The 17,435-nt window shown below is 30.4% G+C and overlaps 4 protein-coding genes across 4 annotated transcripts; all 4 read left to right on the top strand.

Moving 5' to 3' along the window:
• Positions 1–1,608: 1,608 nt before the first annotated feature.
• LOC105781805 (histidine-containing phosphotransfer protein 1) lies at positions 1,609–3,557 on the top strand. The gene is made up of 6 exons (XM_012606328.2): positions 1,609–1,698; positions 2,227–2,357; positions 2,449–2,517; positions 2,631–2,702; positions 2,800–2,872; positions 3,242–3,557. The coding sequence occupies exons 1-6, from the start codon at positions 1,633–1,635 to the stop codon at positions 3,296–3,298; spliced, it is 468 nt and encodes a 155-aa protein (XP_012461782.1). The 5' UTR covers positions 1,609–1,632; the 3' UTR covers positions 3,299–3,557.
• A 5,307-nt stretch (positions 3,558–8,864) lies between these two features.
• Positions 8,865–9,753, top strand: LOC105784374 (zinc finger A20 and AN1 domain-containing stress-associated protein 3). The gene is made up of 2 exons (XM_012610235.2): positions 8,865–9,026; positions 9,108–9,753. Exon 2 carries the CDS (start codon positions 9,134–9,136, stop codon positions 9,596–9,598), a length of 465 nt encoding a protein of 154 aa, XP_012465689.1. The 5' UTR covers positions 8,865–9,026; positions 9,108–9,133; the 3' UTR covers positions 9,599–9,753.
• Positions 9,754–11,446: 1,693 nt separating this feature from the next.
• LOC105783290 (ABSCISIC ACID-INSENSITIVE 5-like protein 1) lies at positions 11,447–13,941 on the top strand. Its single transcript, XM_012608665.2, has 4 exons — positions 11,447–11,596; positions 12,059–13,064; positions 13,170–13,199; positions 13,638–13,941. The coding sequence occupies exons 2-4, from the start codon at positions 12,090–12,092 to the stop codon at positions 13,725–13,727; spliced, it is 1,095 nt and encodes a 364-aa protein (XP_012464119.1). The 5' UTR covers positions 11,447–11,596; positions 12,059–12,089; the 3' UTR covers positions 13,728–13,941.
• Positions 13,942–14,235: 294 nt separating this feature from the next.
• On the top strand, positions 14,236–16,728 carry LOC105783291 (60S ribosomal protein L10a). The gene is made up of 6 exons (XM_012608666.2): positions 14,236–14,329; positions 14,425–14,475; positions 15,030–15,249; positions 15,559–15,724; positions 16,211–16,416; positions 16,514–16,728. Exons 2-6 carry the CDS (start codon positions 14,471–14,473, stop codon positions 16,565–16,567), a joined length of 651 nt encoding a protein of 216 aa, XP_012464120.1. The 5' UTR covers positions 14,236–14,329; positions 14,425–14,470; the 3' UTR covers positions 16,568–16,728.
• The last annotated feature ends 707 nt before the right edge of the window (positions 16,729–17,435 follow it).

Genomic DNA, 17,435 nt, shown 5'->3' with positions numbered 1-17,435 from the left:
ATATCATCCCTTAAAAATTAAAATATATATGTAATAAAAAATACAAAAATACAAAATATATATTTATAAATTTAGGTGATGATGTGGCATGATTTTAAAATATCATATCCTCTAATCTTAATACAATCCAAGTTTAGAGGTCAAATTGAAAAAAGTAAGCAAATTCTGAAACTAACATAGATCACAGAAATTTTAAGGACCAAGTTAAGAAAGAATTATCAAATTCTAAATGTTGTTTCCTTTGTGCAATGGAATGCTATAATTCATATATTATTTGTCATTTCAAGATGGTTTATGAAGTACACATACAAAAGCTGAAATAATGGGGTTTTTAAAATATTCATGTTGGAGTTTTATTATACATAATTTATTAAGTGTGAGTTTTGTTCGATTATATCTTAATTTTTAAATTTTTGTGATTTGTATCGGTTTTATCTTATTTTTATGTTACCCATACATGTATCTTGTAGTTTTTGATTGTATTGTATTTATAATTGTAAATTATCAGAAAGAAAATAATACATATTATCAAATGTAAGGCTAAATGTTCAAATTAAAGCTCAACTTTTAGGAGTTGGTTACAGAAAGGCCAAATTAATAATATAACATTAATTAATAAGTATCAATTTGAACATTGAGGCTAAATTTAAATATCAAAATGTATATTTAAAATTAGTGATATAATAGTCGATTAAGTCTTAACTCAACTGACATGGACATTGTTGTCAATGCAGGAGGACATGCGTTCGAATGCGCTGAAGCATATCATTCTCTTATTTATGAGTTGGAGAGGAGCTATGGGTGGTTCTGAACATTGTGTCAAAAAGAACAAATATAATCGGAACATATAATAAAATTATTCAATAAATATTAGTGATTTAAAAAAATAGCAAATATGACACGTGTACAAAACACCATATTAAAACCATATCATAATACCAAGTCACATTATCCATGTGAACGTAGGAGGTTGTGATTATTTGTTTTTATATGTGAATGTCTTATCTGTCATATTTATTTTGTAACTGTTGTGTGAGTGGCCCTGCCATACCAGGACTACACTGCCAATTTTAGATTTTTTTTTATTCTCAAAAATAAATTAAAAAAGAAAAAAATATCATTTAATCCCTATATTAAATATCGGATTACGTATTATCCCTTTTTATATTAAAAAATTGCAAATTGGTCCTTACGTTAAACGTTCTGTGCGGTTAAGTAATGATTTGGCTTATCTGTCATATTTATTATGTAACTGTTGTGTCAGTGGCCCTCATTGCTATACAAGGACTACATTGCCAATTTAAGAATTTTTGTTATTATCTAAAAAAAAAAACAATAAATAATAAATATTTTTTATTATAATATTATCCCATTTTTACCCTTAATATCTTAAATATATACATAAAAAAACATAATTTTCTGTTTTGATTCCACAAATTCTCTGACAAATAGTGTGAAAGCAAAAGGTTAAAAGGAGAATTGAACCTAACGTTAATCTTTTCGAAGTGAAACGTTTATTCTCAACTCTATTTTTCTTTTTATTTTCTATTTTTATTTTTTTCTCTCTATATATACATACACATACACATATACATATAATCTCTGTATCTCTTTGCAAAAACAAGAAAAAAAATGGCTGGGAGTAGTACTGATCCTACCCAACAACTCAATGACTACATTAGGACCATGCATGATCAGGTTTTGTATATATATTTTTCTTTTTTATGAAGTTATTTTCAATGTTTATGTAAAAAAAATGTGTATATACACATATATAGTGTTACTGATTTTAGTGTTTCGTTGGGTTTTTATTTGAATCTTAACGGTTAACGGATTTGGGATTCGAAACTTAACGATCCGACAAAAAAACGGTTGAAGTCTGTACAATAAAAGACACTAATTATTAACTTAAAATTGAAGTGATTTAAAAAAAAAATAGTTTGTGGGTATTGATTGATTATGTATGTTTATTTATATTTTGTCGGACTAATTTTTGTGTTTCACTGGACTTTTTATTTGAATTTTAACGGTTAACAGATTTGAGATTCGAAACTTAACGATCCGACAAAAAAACCGTTGATGTTTGTTAAATAATCCGACAAAAAGAAACTAATTATTAACTTGATTATATATATAAATTAATTATTAGCTAATATAAAATGTTTGTAATAAAGAGAATTTCTTCAATTTTGATATATGTTTTTAATTATTTAATTGTGAATGTAGGGCATATTGGATGATAATTTTGATCAACTGCTAGCGCTGCGACGTGAACAAAATCCTCGGTTTATTACTGAATTGATCTCTATGTTCACCAACGATGCTGAAGCTTACATTGCCGAAATCACTAACGCTCTGTATATTTTAATTTTTTTAAAAATATTATTTTTTATATATAATAATATTTTACATTTTATTTGTTGGATTAATTAAAATATATATGAACAGGAGCTTAACTGAGGTGGACTTTTCAACCATCATAAGCAAACTCCATCAGCTCAAAGGCAGCACCTCTGGGTAATATTCAAGTTATCATATATTTTATGAGTTAAAATTTTGATTTATTTTTTTAACTTTTAATTTGACTTATCATAATTCTAATATTATTTTTTATATATAAAATAAAACAGCATTGGCGGTCACCGGATGTATCAGGCTTGTTGCGAGCTACGTGTCGCCGCCGACGACGGAGACAAAGACAGGTCCGAATTTCTTATGTTAATTAATTTTTTATTTTATTTATATATATATATATATATATTCTTTTTATTAATTAAATATTTGTTTATATGTTGTTAGGTGCGATGAATTATTTCTGCGAGTGAAGGAGGAGTTCAATACTTTGAAGCAATGCTTCGATTCCATATCCGAGGTAATCCACACTCACATTTATATAGAGAGAGATAGAGGGCGGATTCCCTCAACGGGTCAATATTTGAGTTCGGGTTTTATTTTTTTATAATATTTTTAGAATTGGATTGATGGTTGAAACGGTTATACTTTAAAATTTAAATTGTGAATTAAATTTTTTATACGATATTAAAAGTGATGTGTGTTCCCTAATTAAGTATTAAAATGGAAAAACGAGTATACTTTAATATTTAGATTGGGAATTAATTTTTTATTTGACAACAAAGTATCATTGTTACTAATGATGCATGTCTCATGCAATTACTACGTATAGAATATTATATTTAACCCTAAAAATGGTTTTTTTTTTTTTTGTGTCTGTGTGTGATAGATGCGGAGAAACATCATCAGCAATGGCACCAGACGTCGTCGTCGTCGACCTCTGTAAACTCCTTTTGTTTAGACATGGAAAATGAATCTTGTCTGTTTTACTTTCGAGACTGCTTTAAATGCTTTTGGTGTGTGAGACTTTGCTTTTCTATTTCTTGCTTTATGTGTTGTTTGCCATTTGAGCTTTCTCTTTAAACTATAAAGAGACCTCCATAATAAGCTTTGGTTATTTTGTGTTTTTTTTTTCACCATTTTCGTTTTTATTGTTGGTAAAAGTATTATAGAGGTCCTTATATTAAGAGTTGGATTGTATTTTATTTCTTCTACTAAAAAAATGGACCAATTTGCTCAATTTTCAGGAGATGCTGCAATATACAATCTAACTTTTAGTATAAGGGCCTTCATGGTGCATTTACCTTTCTATGTTTAAATTTAATTTTTAAGTGTTGATGGTTGTGAGATACTAATACCATACATAGTTGTGCGAGATACTAATACTATGCATAGTTGTCTAGGGCTAATTTACCATTGGAGTTGAAAAGTGTTTTTGATAAGTGCTGCAAAAAGGAGCTTTTAAAAAGTTTGATAGTGTTTATCATTACTGTCAAAAAGCGCTTTTGAGAAGATAAAATGTCAATTTTAAACATGATGTTATAATTGAAAGATTTAATGGGAGATAAAAAAAAAGTAACTTCATTGAAAAATACTTTTCCAAAAGCCGAAGGTTAAAAATTTTGGCTTTTTGGCTTGGGTTAGAATCACAATTTAAAATCATGGTTTGGTTTGAAGAGCTCTTTGTTTACCAAATTTTTTGTTTACTATTAAGGCTTGAAAGCAGTAAACAACAAAAATTTGGTAAGCAAGCAGCTTTTTAAACCGAACATGATTTTAAACTAGGATTTTAACCAAGCTAAAAATTTTGGAAAAGTATTTTTCAACAAAGTTACTTTTTTCATCTCCCATTAAATCTTTCACTTTATGGCATCATGTCTAAAATTGACATTTTATATTTTCAAAAGCACTTTTTGACAGCAATGGTAAACATTATCAAACTTTTCAAAAGCATATGAAAGATTTAATGGGAGATAAAAAGGTAAGTTTATTGAAAAGCATTTTTCCAAGAGCTGAAGGTTAAAATTTTGGCTTGGGTTAGAATTACAATTTGAAATCATAGTTTGGGTTGAAGAGCTCTTTGTTTACCAAATTTTTTGTTTACTATTGAGGCTGGAAAGCAGTAAACAACAAAAATTTGGTAAGCAAGCAGCTTTTTAAACCGAACATGATTTTAAACTAGGATTTTAACCAAGCCAAAAATTTTGGAAAAGTATTTTTCAACAAAGTTACTTTTTTCATCTCCCATTAAATCTTTCACTTTATGGCATCATGTCTAAAATTGACATTTTATATTCTCAAATGCACTTTTTGACCGTAATGGTAAACATTATCAAACTTTTCAAAAGCATATGAAAGATTTAATGGGAGATAAAAATGTAAGTTTATTGAAAAGCATTTTTCCAAGAGCTGAAGGTTAAAAATTTTGGCTTGGGTTAGAATCATAATTTGAAATCATAGTTTGGGTTGAAGAGCTCTTTGTTTACCAAATTTTTTGTTTACTATTGAGGCTGGAAAGCAGTAAACAACAAAAATTTGGTAAGCAAGCAGCTTTTTAAACTGAACATGATTTTAAACTAGGATTTTAACCAAGCCAAAAATTTTGGAAAAGTATTTTTCAACAAAGTTACTTTTTTCATCTCCCATTAAATCTTTCACTTTATGGCATCATGTCTAAAATTGACATTTTATATTCTCAAAAGTACTTTTTGACAGTAATGATAAACATTATCAAACTTTTCAAAAGCATATGAAAGATTTAATGGGAGATAAAAAGGTAAGTTTATTGAAAAACATTTTTCCAAAAGCTGAAGGTTAAAAATTTTGGCTTGGGTTAGAATCACAATTTGAAATCATAGTTTGGGTTGAAGAGCTCTTTGTTTACCAAATTTTTTGTTTACTATTGAGGCTGAAAGCAGTAAACAACAAAAATTTGGTAAGCAATCAGCTTTTTAAACCGAACATGATTTTAAACTAGGATTTTAACCAAGCCAAAAATTTTGGAAAAGTATTTTTCAACAAAGTTACTTTTTTCATCTCCCATTAAATCTTTCACTTTCTGGCATCATGTCTAAAATTGACATTTTATATTCTCAAAAGCACTTTTTGACAGTAATGGTAAATATTATCAAACTTTTCAAAAGCATATGAAAGATTTAATGGGAGATAAAAAGGTAAGTTTATTGAAAAGCATTTTTCCAAGAGCTGAAGGCTAAAAATTTTGGCTTGGGTTAGAATCACAATTTGAAATCATAGTTTGGGTTGAAGAGCTCTTTGTTTACCAAATTTTTTGTTTACTATTGAGGCTGGAAAGCAGTAAACAACAAAAATTTGGTAAGCAAGCAGCTTTTTAAACCGAACATGATTTTAATCTAAGATTTTAACCAAGCCAAAAATTTTGGAAAAGTATTTTTCAACGAAGTTACTTTTTTCATCTCCCATTAAATCTTTCACTTTATAACATCATGTCTAAAATTAACATTTTATCTTCTCAAAAATACTTTTTAACGGCAATGATAAACATTATCAAACTTTTTAAAAGCATATGAAAGATTTAATGGGAGATAAAAAGGTAAGTTTATTGAAAAGCATTTTTCCAAGAGCTGAAGGTTAAAAATTTTGGCTTGGGTTAGAATCACAATTTGAAATCATAGTTTGGGTTGAAGAGCTCTTTGTTTACCAAATTTTTTGTTTACTATTGAGGCTGGAAAGCAGTAAACAACAAAAATTTGGTAAGCAAGCAGCTTTTTAAACCGAACATGATTTTAAACTAAGATTTTAACCAAGCCAAAAATTTTGGAAAAGTATTTTTCAACAAAGTTACTTTTTTCATCTCCCATTAAATCTTTCACTTTCTGGCATCATGTCTAAAATTGACATTTTATCTTCTCAAAAGTACTTTTTAACAGTAATAGTAAACATTATCAAACTTTTCAAAAGCATATGAAAGATTTAATGGGAGATAAAAAGGTAAGTTCATTGAAAAACATTTTTCCAAAAGTTGAAGGTTAAAAATTTTGGCTTGGGTTAGAATCACAATTTGAAATCATAGTTTGGGTTGAAGAGCTCTTTGTTTACCAAATTTTTTGTTTACTATTGAGGCTGGAAAGCAGTAAACAACAAAAATTTGGTAAGCAATCAGCTTTTTAAACCGAACATGATTTTAAACTAGGATTTTAACCAAGCCAAAAATTTTGGAAAAGTACTTTCAACGAAGTTACCTTTTTTTACCCCCCAACAAATCTTTCACTTTACAACACCGTGTTTAAAATTAACACTTTATCATTTTCAAAAGTACTTTTTGACGGCAATAGTAAATACTATCAAACTTTTCAAAAGCTGTTTTTTATAGTATTTTTCAAAAACACTTTTAAACCTCAAAGGTAAACTAGCCCTTAGACAACCATGTATGGTTCTAAATCGTAAACTAGTCCTAATGGCACAAAATACGGATCAAATTTTATTCAAATCCACTCCTATTTGTAAATGACTACACCGAATTTATTTAGGATTAGGCCGAGTTGGGCTCATGCTTAAAATATTGGAGCTTGAGTCCCATTCATATTTTAAATAAACATAATTTTTTTTACTAAATTTATTTCTCGAGTTTAATATTTTTATTCAAACCCACTCAAATTTCGAGCAGGAGTTTAAATTTAGGTGATACTCGACCGTTGAACATGTTTACTTTTAATATAGTTACACATAATATCATTAAACACATTCACAATCACAATATCATAATATGATAGTAAATGCATCCATAACCACAATTTAAATTTAATAGTTAAAGTTGTTGATTGATCGATTCGTACGATAATAATATCATAAATAGTTATCTCAACCTAATTTTAATGAACATAGAGGCATGATTAATTATAAATACTTATAAGTGAGTTTTAAAGGCAGATCCTCATTAGGTCCTATAGGCTTTCTTTTGAAAATTTTAATTATACATTAAATTTTAAAAATTTTAATTAGGTCCACAAAATTTAATAAATTTATTGTTAAACCTTTTAACTTTTTTAAAAAAATTCAATTAGACTCTTTAAATTTGTTTGTAAGTTTTCATAAAACATCTAAAAATTTTGAATGTTTCAATTAGACTTATCAAAATTTTTAAATCTTTTCACTAAAACTTTTAAAATTTTAGTTAGGCCCCCAAACTTAGTGCCATCTTCCACTGGTGAGTTTAAATTGCACCTATTATTATTTTATTTTTAAATAATATAGTATTTTTATTTGATATAGAGCAATTTTATATAATTTTCTTTTGCTAACATTATATACATATGTCACAGGATTAGAATTTTAGTTTGGCGAATTATGTGACTTTAAGCAAAAATTTAGCTTTAAATCTGCCTAAGTTAGTTTAACTCTCAAAAGTGAGAATTCATAATAAAAAATCTATAAAACACTAAAATAAAGCAAAAACAAACTCAATGCGAATAAACAACGAGATAACAAAAAAAAAAACACAAAAAAGCAAAACGCACAAGGTGTTTGAGTAAATATTCTCAAATATATTCAATTAACTTTGACTAAACCTACAACTTATGTATAGTACAGGACTAATAATAAAATTTGACCTAGCAACTTAACTACCATCGTTTTGATTCAGTATCGAATTTTCAAAATTCGAAAACACAATGACTAAAATTGATGAAAGGGAAAAGGCATCTCAAAATTATTGCAATTGAATTTAGGTTAAATATTGTTATTAATTATGTATTATGTGTAAGTTGCGGATTTAGTGAATGTATTCTAATTTGGTCACTTTTAATTTTATATTTTTCAAAAGTTGAAATTTCTATTCAGGCCCAAACAATTGCTATTAAATTCTAAGATTTCAAAAAAAAAAAAATCTTATGTAACAAATACTATTATCATGTGTGTACAGACATATCAGCTTACCATTTTCATATAATACTCACAAAAGACCATGTTACTTTAGCTAATGGATTTGCCAAGTATTGGCTCGGTCAAGATTAAGATTTCAAAATTAGGAAAAAAAATACAAGAACTATAACTATCAAATTAAAAGACAAGGTTGTTTGAATCGGATTGAACTGAGAATTGATTGGGCTACCGATTCATAAAAGGACATTGAGCCAGTTGATCTGGAAACCAGTACGAACCGAGTAAAAACTCGATTCAATCGAGTTTTATTTTTAAGAATTTTTAATGATTTATTTAATCAAATCTACAAGATTGATCAAACTAGTCGGATCGATTGAACTAACGAATCGATGGCCTGATTGGTTCGATTTTGAAAACCTTGTTAGAAAACATGAACTAAAACTACAACTTATATACAATATGAAACTAATAGCAGAATTTGACCTAATGAATTAATTGCTATGTTTGATTCAGAACTAAAATTTCAAAAATCGAAAATATAAATATTAAAATTGTAACTTATGCAAAATACAGGGACTAATATCAAAAGTTAGCCTTTAATTTATATATATTAGTAAAATTCAATTCAAACCGCTTATAAAGACAAAAGTGTATGGAAATTTCAATCATGACCACGAATCCCTTCAACCTCTTATATTTTTAGGATGAAACTGAATTTTAATTTATGATTTTTAAAAGGGAATTAGATTTGGGGTTTCATTTCTGATTTCTCATTTCGATTCCCATTCCCCACCTCTTTGAAACTCTTGGCTCTGGTAAATTTTCTTCTAATTTTTTGAATTTTTTTTCATGCAAATTATCATTTTAATTTGTTTTCTTCAATGTTTTTTTTTCAGGTTTGAAAGAAAAAATTGAAAAAAAAATGGCGGAAGAACATAGATGTCAAGCACCGAAGCTGTGTGCGAACAATTGTGGATTAATCGGCAGTCCCGCGACGCAAAATCTTTGTTCAAAATGTCACCGTGATCTTCAGCTGAAGCAACATCGATCTTCCTCCGCCAAACACGCCGTTAATCAAACCTCGATCCCTTCGCTGTCATCTTTTCCGTCGGTTTCGTCGTCCTCGTCTGCGGATAAGGACGCTGGATCGGTGGCGGAGACGAAGGCGGCGGAGGTGGTGGAGGTTGAGGTTAGACCTAAACGATGCTTAAGTTGTAACAAGCGCGTGGGGCTCACGGGGTTCAAGTGCAGGTGTGGGATGGTGTTTTGTGGGATCCATAGGTACCCTGAAGAACATGGTTGTAAATTTGATTTCAAAGCAATGGGGAAACAACAGATTGCTCAAGCTAATCCCGTTGTTAAAGCTATCAAGCTTCATAAAATCTGAAATTTGAAGTGAAATGATCGGAAAAAAAAAACAAGAAAAAAAAGGATTTGTTTTGTTTTGTGATTGTGTCATTTGAAAAAAAAAGTGATGAAATTATATTGACCGTCGAGTCTCGCCGGTCGGTTGGCCGTTCAAATTGTAGGTGTGTGACTTTAGACGGTGGTTTTATGGTCGGCTGTTGATGTTTGTTTGATGGGTCTACTAAAGGTGAAAACAAAAGAGTACAATAATGATTAATAATGTGATTTTTTTTTTGAAATATATTATATGAATATAGATAGATTTAAATTGAAATATTTTTTATACCATTATTTATTTTAACAATGATGCAAATTTTTATATATAAAAAAGATTAACAATTTAAATTTCGAACAACATTATTGGGAGAGGTAAACCTCGAACATATATTATATTATATAACAATTTAAATTTCAAACGATATTATTGGGAGAGGTAAACCTTGAACATATATCATATTATACAAGAATTAAGGATATCTTTGATTTAAGTAGAAACTATTATAGTTTTGGTTAAAATTTTATATTTTTCTATATTTTATATGAAAATATAATTTTAGACCCCTAAATGTTGATTCTTAAGAAAAAAAAAATTTAAAATTTGAACTCAAAATTTAATATGAGATTTGATTTTGATTTGATTTGATTTGATCTGACCTGATCGAAATTTAAGATATATATATCATGAGTATTTTGTAAATATTTCGAGACGGGCAGGATTGTTGAAGTTAAGGCCCTTGACCCTTCTAAAAATCGAAAAATATCAAATTAGGCTCCTTTATAAGTTATAAAATTTTAAATTAGTAATAATAATATTATACTTTGGCCTCCAAAAAATGATAAGAATTTGACTTAGTCCTTTAAAAATTATAAAGATATGGTAATTAAAATGGTAGCATAGTATTTTTTACTATTGTAAAAATATGCAAATTGATTTCGATCTCTAAATTTTTTTTTTGGCATCGCCCTTAACGGTCAAAACGAGTGAATTTACTTCTAACCTAACCCTGACTCGATCAGATTGTTTTTCTAATTTCACTAAACCTAATTCGCCTCAAACTTGATTTTCAAAGAAAAATATTAACCTTAATGAATCGAGTCGAAATCCATCAAATTCAACTTTTTTCTATTTCTATACATAAGTTATTGTAACGAGTCAATCATATTTCCATTCAGGATGGAATAAAGGGCTGGTAAGGACCTCTAAAATGAAAAATTTTACTTTTAATATTTTTATAATTTTAAATTAATATATGATAAAATTGTACTTTGATCACTCTAAAAATAAAAAATTAATTTAATTATTTAAAAATTATAAAATATAATTATTAAAAAATAAAAATTTATTTTTAATATAGTAAAATATACCACTTAATTCCCTCCTTTCCTCAAAAAATATTCGGGCATCGTTCCCATTAAAAGGTCACCCGAATAACAAGCATACTCCAATACAGTAAAATCTTGAGAAAAAAACGTTAAGGGAGAGAAAAACTGCGGCTCGAAAGCTGTTGGCGACTCAAAAACCCGAGCCCCCATAAAAAACCTATACAAACAACGAGCGTAGAACAGAACCAAAATCGACTTAACTTAATCCCTTGACACACAAAAGTGGTGGCGCGTGTCATCCAGAGCGTCGAGAATTTTGGCAATATTTTGACATCGAAGTCAAAAGGTGTACCTGAAAAAACTCGACTTCCATTTTCCACAAAAAAAAAAGAAGCTATTTTTTCCTTTCAGAAAACCAATAGACACGTGTCAGAAACGTGTCAAAAGCTATTCCACAGAGTGGGGACCACACCCGCACCCCTATTTATATTGTTTTTTAAGCTTGGCCATGGCAGTTACACTTCACTGCTTCATCTTCAAATTCAAAGCCAACTAAACAATCCTTTCTTTATACATATATAGTCGAAATTACTCATCAAAGTGAATAAAATGAAGTGAAATTTACTTCTTCTCGCCTCTCATCGCATTATTTAAGGTAATTTTTCTTCTCGCAGATCTCATTTGCTTTACTTATTATTTCGTTTTTTTTTCGAGTTTTTTTTTACGGTTAATTTCTTCTTCTTCATCTTCTTTGTTCGGTTTTTTGATCTACACAGTTGCATGTTGATGTTTTACTCTTCTTTTCCATTGTTACGAAGCTTAAACTGTGATTTGCTAGCTGCTCCTATTTGATCTTTTCTTTTATATGTATACTTAAATCGAAATGCATGCTTAAAAAATTTGACATTCTTCACTTTGTTTTCAAGTACAAGATTAAAATGTCATATTTTGAAAAAAAAAATCAAGAACAATTTGTTTAATTTCTTGTTATTTAATCACAAGAAATAGGCAAAATGTTACATTACACAGAACTACGAATAAAAGTAATTTTTAAATTAACGTTAACAGTGAGAATTTTCATTAGTCTGCAAGAGAATTTAAAAACTGATAATTACAGGGATTGTAATAATCTCGTCTCCGGTCATATAATGGCGCTTTCCGAATCGGAAAGTGTTGCCTATGGAGGCATCAAGAAAACAGGATCACCGACGCAAGCACCGGAATCGCCACATGAAGAATCAACGCCGGATCGGTCGAATTCTTCCCCGAACAAACAGAATTCCATCTTCTCACTTACCCTCGACGAAATTCAACTCAAGAGTGGGAAGACTTTTGGGTCCATGAACATGGATGAATTCCTTGCGAATTTGTGGAACGTCGAGGAAAACCAGCAAGTTATATCGCAACCTGAACCTATTGATGGTGACAGAGGGATAGGATGCCAACCGAGTTTAGCACGACAGGGCTCGTTCTCCGTTCCTACCCCACTTTGCAAGAAAACGGTTGATGAGGTGTGGTTCGAGATACAAAAAGAGTTACCGCAACCACGAGAAGCTAACGATGTGGCTGATCATGAACCTCCTCAACGTCAACAAACACTCGGCGAGATTACTTTGGAGGATTTTCTCATCAAAGCGGGAGTCGTTCAAGAACCATCGGGATCTTCGCAACAAAACAAGGCATCCCCTCTTAGGATCAACGGCGCGAGCTTGGATGCAAACTATATAATGGATGCACCTATTCGAAATAACAATGCAAGCATGGATGCAAACTTCGGAATGGGACATATGATAGGTCTCGGATTCCCCAGACATCAAATTGTTAGCAACGGCTATGCCGCAGGGTACTCGATTTTTGCACAAACTGTTATGGGGGAATCTTCTAATGGTACCGAAAATGGAAACCGGACTAACAGTTTGTTACAGCCAGCTGTGGCTCCTCAGAACAAGAAGAGGATCGTAGACGGTCCACCGGAGGTGGTGGTGGAAAGGAGGCAACGCCGCATGATTAAGAACCGAGAGTCTGCCGCAAGATCTCGAGCAAGGAGACAGGCATACACAGTGGAGCTTGAATTAGAGTTGAATCAACTCAAACGGGAGAATGCAAAGCTGAAGCAACTTGTGGTAAACAAATATTTTCCTTGTAAAAGTGAAAATTGAAATTTTACATTAAAGTAACCATGGTCAATAAATAACAACATTTTTTCTGTCGATTTTAATTTTGAGCAGGAGGAAAACGATAAAAGGCGAAAGGAAGAGGTAAATATATATATGGTCAATTTGTTTTCAATTTTTTGTGTTATTTTGATTTGGGTAAATTTTCACCTTTCACACAATTTTAGAAGGGAGCTGTCTAAAAAATGTCTATTATTTACTCTTTTGGTTTTATGGATGAACAGTCATTAATTATTTAACTGCCTATGTTGTATTTTTAGATTTACAAGTGGGTTAAGGGTTAATATACATTTTGGTATTCGACTTTGGTCTCAATTTTTAATTTAATTTTTAAGGTTATTTTTCAATTTAGTTACTGAGTATGGGTTTAATTCAATTTGGTATCTAGGTTTTTTATTTCAATTAAATATTTTTTGTTAGAACATTCGTGTCAAATATTTCAAGTTCAAGACTAAATGATATGTTACATATGCTAGATCATTATGGCATTAATTTTCTTTCGATGATGAACCCTTTAAACAGGTTTTGAAGAGGAAGAAGGAATTGACATGTGCAAAAAAGAAGGTTGATAAGATGATGACATTAAGGAGGACAGTGAGCTTGGGATGGTGAACTAAGAATATTAATAGAAAATCATAAATTAATGTTGAATACATATGCATATGTATATGTATACATCTAAATAATAATATGTCCAAATCAATTATAATTTTAGTATGGTGAAGGGTGTATGTCAGCAAGTTATAGATTGTGTAATAATAACTTATAATAATGTTAAACTTCTCCAATAATAAAAATAAATTTTAATCCTTGTATTTTAGTTTAATCAATTTGATCACTGATCTATCAATAATTAAAAAGAAATTAATTTAATTAGTTAAACCAATGATTTTTTATCTCAATTTTCAATTTTTTACAGGTTTTGAGTAGTTCTTTTAGAGATTGATTTTATCCCTTCGTCTAAATCGTTATATCAATCAATTCTGGTCTAGTTCAGTTCCAGCAACATTGATCTCTGCATGAATGAAGTATTGGGCTGATATGGGTTTAACCAGTTTAGTAATAATATGGGCTAGGTTAGCCTAAACTATAAACCAATTTTGGTCTAGACCTATTCTTGGCCCAATGAAAAGCTGGCCAGGGTCTTTTATTAGTTCCATACCATTTGATATCAAAATTTTCCTCCTCAGCTGCATTAGGGTTTCTCTCTTCAGGTTTCTCCTTTGCCGCTAAACTCTCCGTTTCTTAAACTCTTGTTTTATTCTGAGATCTAACATTCAATCATTGACTTGAAAATTTTGTTTTACAGGTAAATTCTTGGTTGTTTCGTTCGTTTTAAGAACAGAGATTCGAAGATGAGGTAATTTTAATTCTCTGTTTTTGTTTTTTTTAATGTGATTATCCAGCTTAATATATTGGGTTCTATTTATTTACGAGGTTTTTAATGCTATTGATTTGCTTCACTTGAGCTAGAAGAGATTGGTTCCTTTGGGTCATTTGTTGTTTTTGTAGGATAATCTGTTGGGTGCTCTCACCTAGGAGGCAAGCAATGATTATTTTTTTGGTTATATGTAATTAATTCTTTTTTTAAACTTGATTTTTTTGGGTTCATTGATTGGTCTGGTTTGTGAAACTAGATTTCTTATATGTTTGTAAAATTTGAACTTAAAGAGTGTAAATCTTTAAGTTGTGAATTTGGATTTTCATTTGTGTCAGGTAATTGTTTGTTCTGTATCTGGGTTGATATGGTCTTGCCCCTTTGACTCACTGAGTCGAACTATGATTTGGCTTTTGGTGCTTGTGTTGTGATGATTATGGATTGATATTTCATTATGGTAGTGTATGAATCATGTGATTGTTTCTTATCTACTCATTTATAGTTTTCTTAAAAGGATTTTGGTTTTTTATTTGCAGTAAGCTTCAGAGTGATGCCCTTAGAGAAGCTATTTCAACCATTGTGGCTAATTCCAAGGAGAAAAGTCGCAAGTTCACCGAGACCATTGAACTCCAGATTGGGCTGAAAAACTATGATCCCCAAAAAGACAAGCGTTTCAGTGGTTCCGTGAAGCTGCCACACATTCCTCGTCCCAAGATGAAGATTTGCATGCTTGGAGATGCTCAACATGTTGAAGAGGTAATTTTTGCAGCCTTCCTTAGGTGAAACTTGCTTGCTTTGCTTTGAAGAATATTTTGTTTCTTGGTTCACGTTAAAACATACTTGGGTGTGAGTGTTGGATACAGGTATATGCCTGACACAGTATGATTAGGTTTTTAAATTTTTTTAATGTGTGTGGAGGATTTTTAGAGGTCATATCCCCCTATCCATGTGTCAGTATGAGTGCCAGACATGGATACTTGAAAAAAAAAAGAATCCCAGAAACATAGGAAGAATGTTCTTGTAATGCTTGAGTGTTTTGTTGAATTTTTTTGATTTGTATTGCAGGCTGAGAAGATTGGTTTGGATTATATGGATGTTGAAGCATTGAAGAAGCTAAACAAGAACAAGAAGTTGGTCAAGAAGCTTGCTAAGAAATATCATGCATTTTTGGCCTCTGAATCTGTCATCAAGCAGATCCCCCGTCTCTTGGGTCCTGGTCTCAACAAAGCAGGCAAGTTTTATATATGAGTATCAGTATTGCACCAATTTTCAACAATTTTATGTTGTATATTATTAGGCATTTGCAAATGTACTACTTGTATATAGACCTGTCAGTTGGGATGGTTTTAGGTCGGTTTCAATTTTGGATTTGAGCCATTGTATGTTAAATCTTTTCAAATTCGGGTTTGAGGCTTGATTTTTTAGGTCTGGTCATAATGGTTATGGATCATTTCAAGTTTTGGTCATTTTCAGATTTGGATCATTTTGAGCTACTTGTTTGGGTCATTTTAGGTTCAGGTCTTTTTGTGTCTAGGCTATTTTGGTTTGTGTCAGTTTGCATTCAGGATCGAAGAGTTTGGGTTAACTTTTCATGGTCAAACTGGATTGAGTTTGCTTTGGGTTTATGAGATTGGTTTTTTAAGTTCAGTTCATACTGGACTGGTCTACCTTAGTTGTGATTTTAGATTACGCAGCTAATATTTTTGCACGAATGCAGGGAAATTCCCAACCCTTGTTACTCACCAGGAATCTTTGGAGTCCAAAGTGAATGAGACAAAGGCAATGGTGAAGTTCCAATTGAAGAAAGTTCTTTGCATGGGAGTCGCCGTTGGGAATGTAGCAATGGAGGAGAAGCAGATCTTCCAAAACGTGCAAATGAGCGTCAATTTCCTTGTTTCATTGTTGAAGAAAAACTGGCAAAATGTGAGTTACCTCTACTTTTGTCGATTTCATTGATGGTATGTTATGTGAGGGAATTTTTGGGATCATTTTCACTGGGATTAAATGTGTTGATTTGCAGGTGAGGTGCCTTTACTTGAAGAGTACCATGGGACCTTCAAACAGGATCTTTTGAGTTATGCATGGAGTGAAATCATTTTTTTAATTGAGAATGTTTCAAAAATTATGTTATTTGATGTTGGAAATCATGAATTTTTGAGACATTGAAAAGTTTTTGTTTTGCGTTTCAACTGAACTTTCCATGAATGCCAAATTTCCATTTTTTTCCCTTTTAAATTATGGCCTCAACTAGAATGATGAAAAGAAACTCGCTTTGACAAAATGGTTAAGAATCATTACGGGCATGTATGACTCTTTCAATTTGGGGTTTTAAAATTTCGGATTAAAGAATGGAATTTAGTAGTTAATATTGTTATCTTGCTTAAAAATATTAAAAATAATTTTTTAGTTTCTATTTTATATTAATTAAATTTAAAATATTTTTTATTATTTAAATTGAGTTTGGGTCAGTTTGGACTGAGTTAAGGCATAATTTTTTTTTTTACCAAACTTGGCTCAAGTCAGACCGAACAGATTATCGAACCTTTGGACAAATCTAGTTCCCGGCAAATTTTAACGGTATTAATAAATATACAAAATTTGAAAACTAAAAAGTATAATTTTAAATTCTTAAAAATAAAAAGATAAATTACATATTAAGGATAAATTATAAATATACAAATAATACAATGAATATTACTATACATTTTTTGGTATAAGAAGAGAAATTCAATACTTACACCGGCTCCATTCTAGCCATTGCATACCCTTCGGAGGCTTCCTGAATAATCTCGAGTACTTCATTGATATTATGTTGAATTATAGTTGTATAAATAATTTAACATAATATTAATAAATTTTATGCTTGCTCAAATCTAAAATATGGGTGTAACATTTTGCTCAAATCGCTAATATTTTTAAATAAATGGTTAATTCAAATTCAT

The sequence above is a fragment of the Gossypium raimondii genome, chromosome 13 (genome assembly GCF_025698545.1).
Source record: "Gossypium raimondii isolate GPD5lz chromosome 13, ASM2569854v1, whole genome shotgun sequence".
Taxonomy (NCBI): Eukaryota; Viridiplantae; Streptophyta; class Magnoliopsida; order Malvales; family Malvaceae; genus Gossypium; species Gossypium raimondii.
The sequence above is the reverse complement of the archived record's forward strand: the minus strand, read 5'-3'. Positions and strand labels throughout refer to the sequence as shown.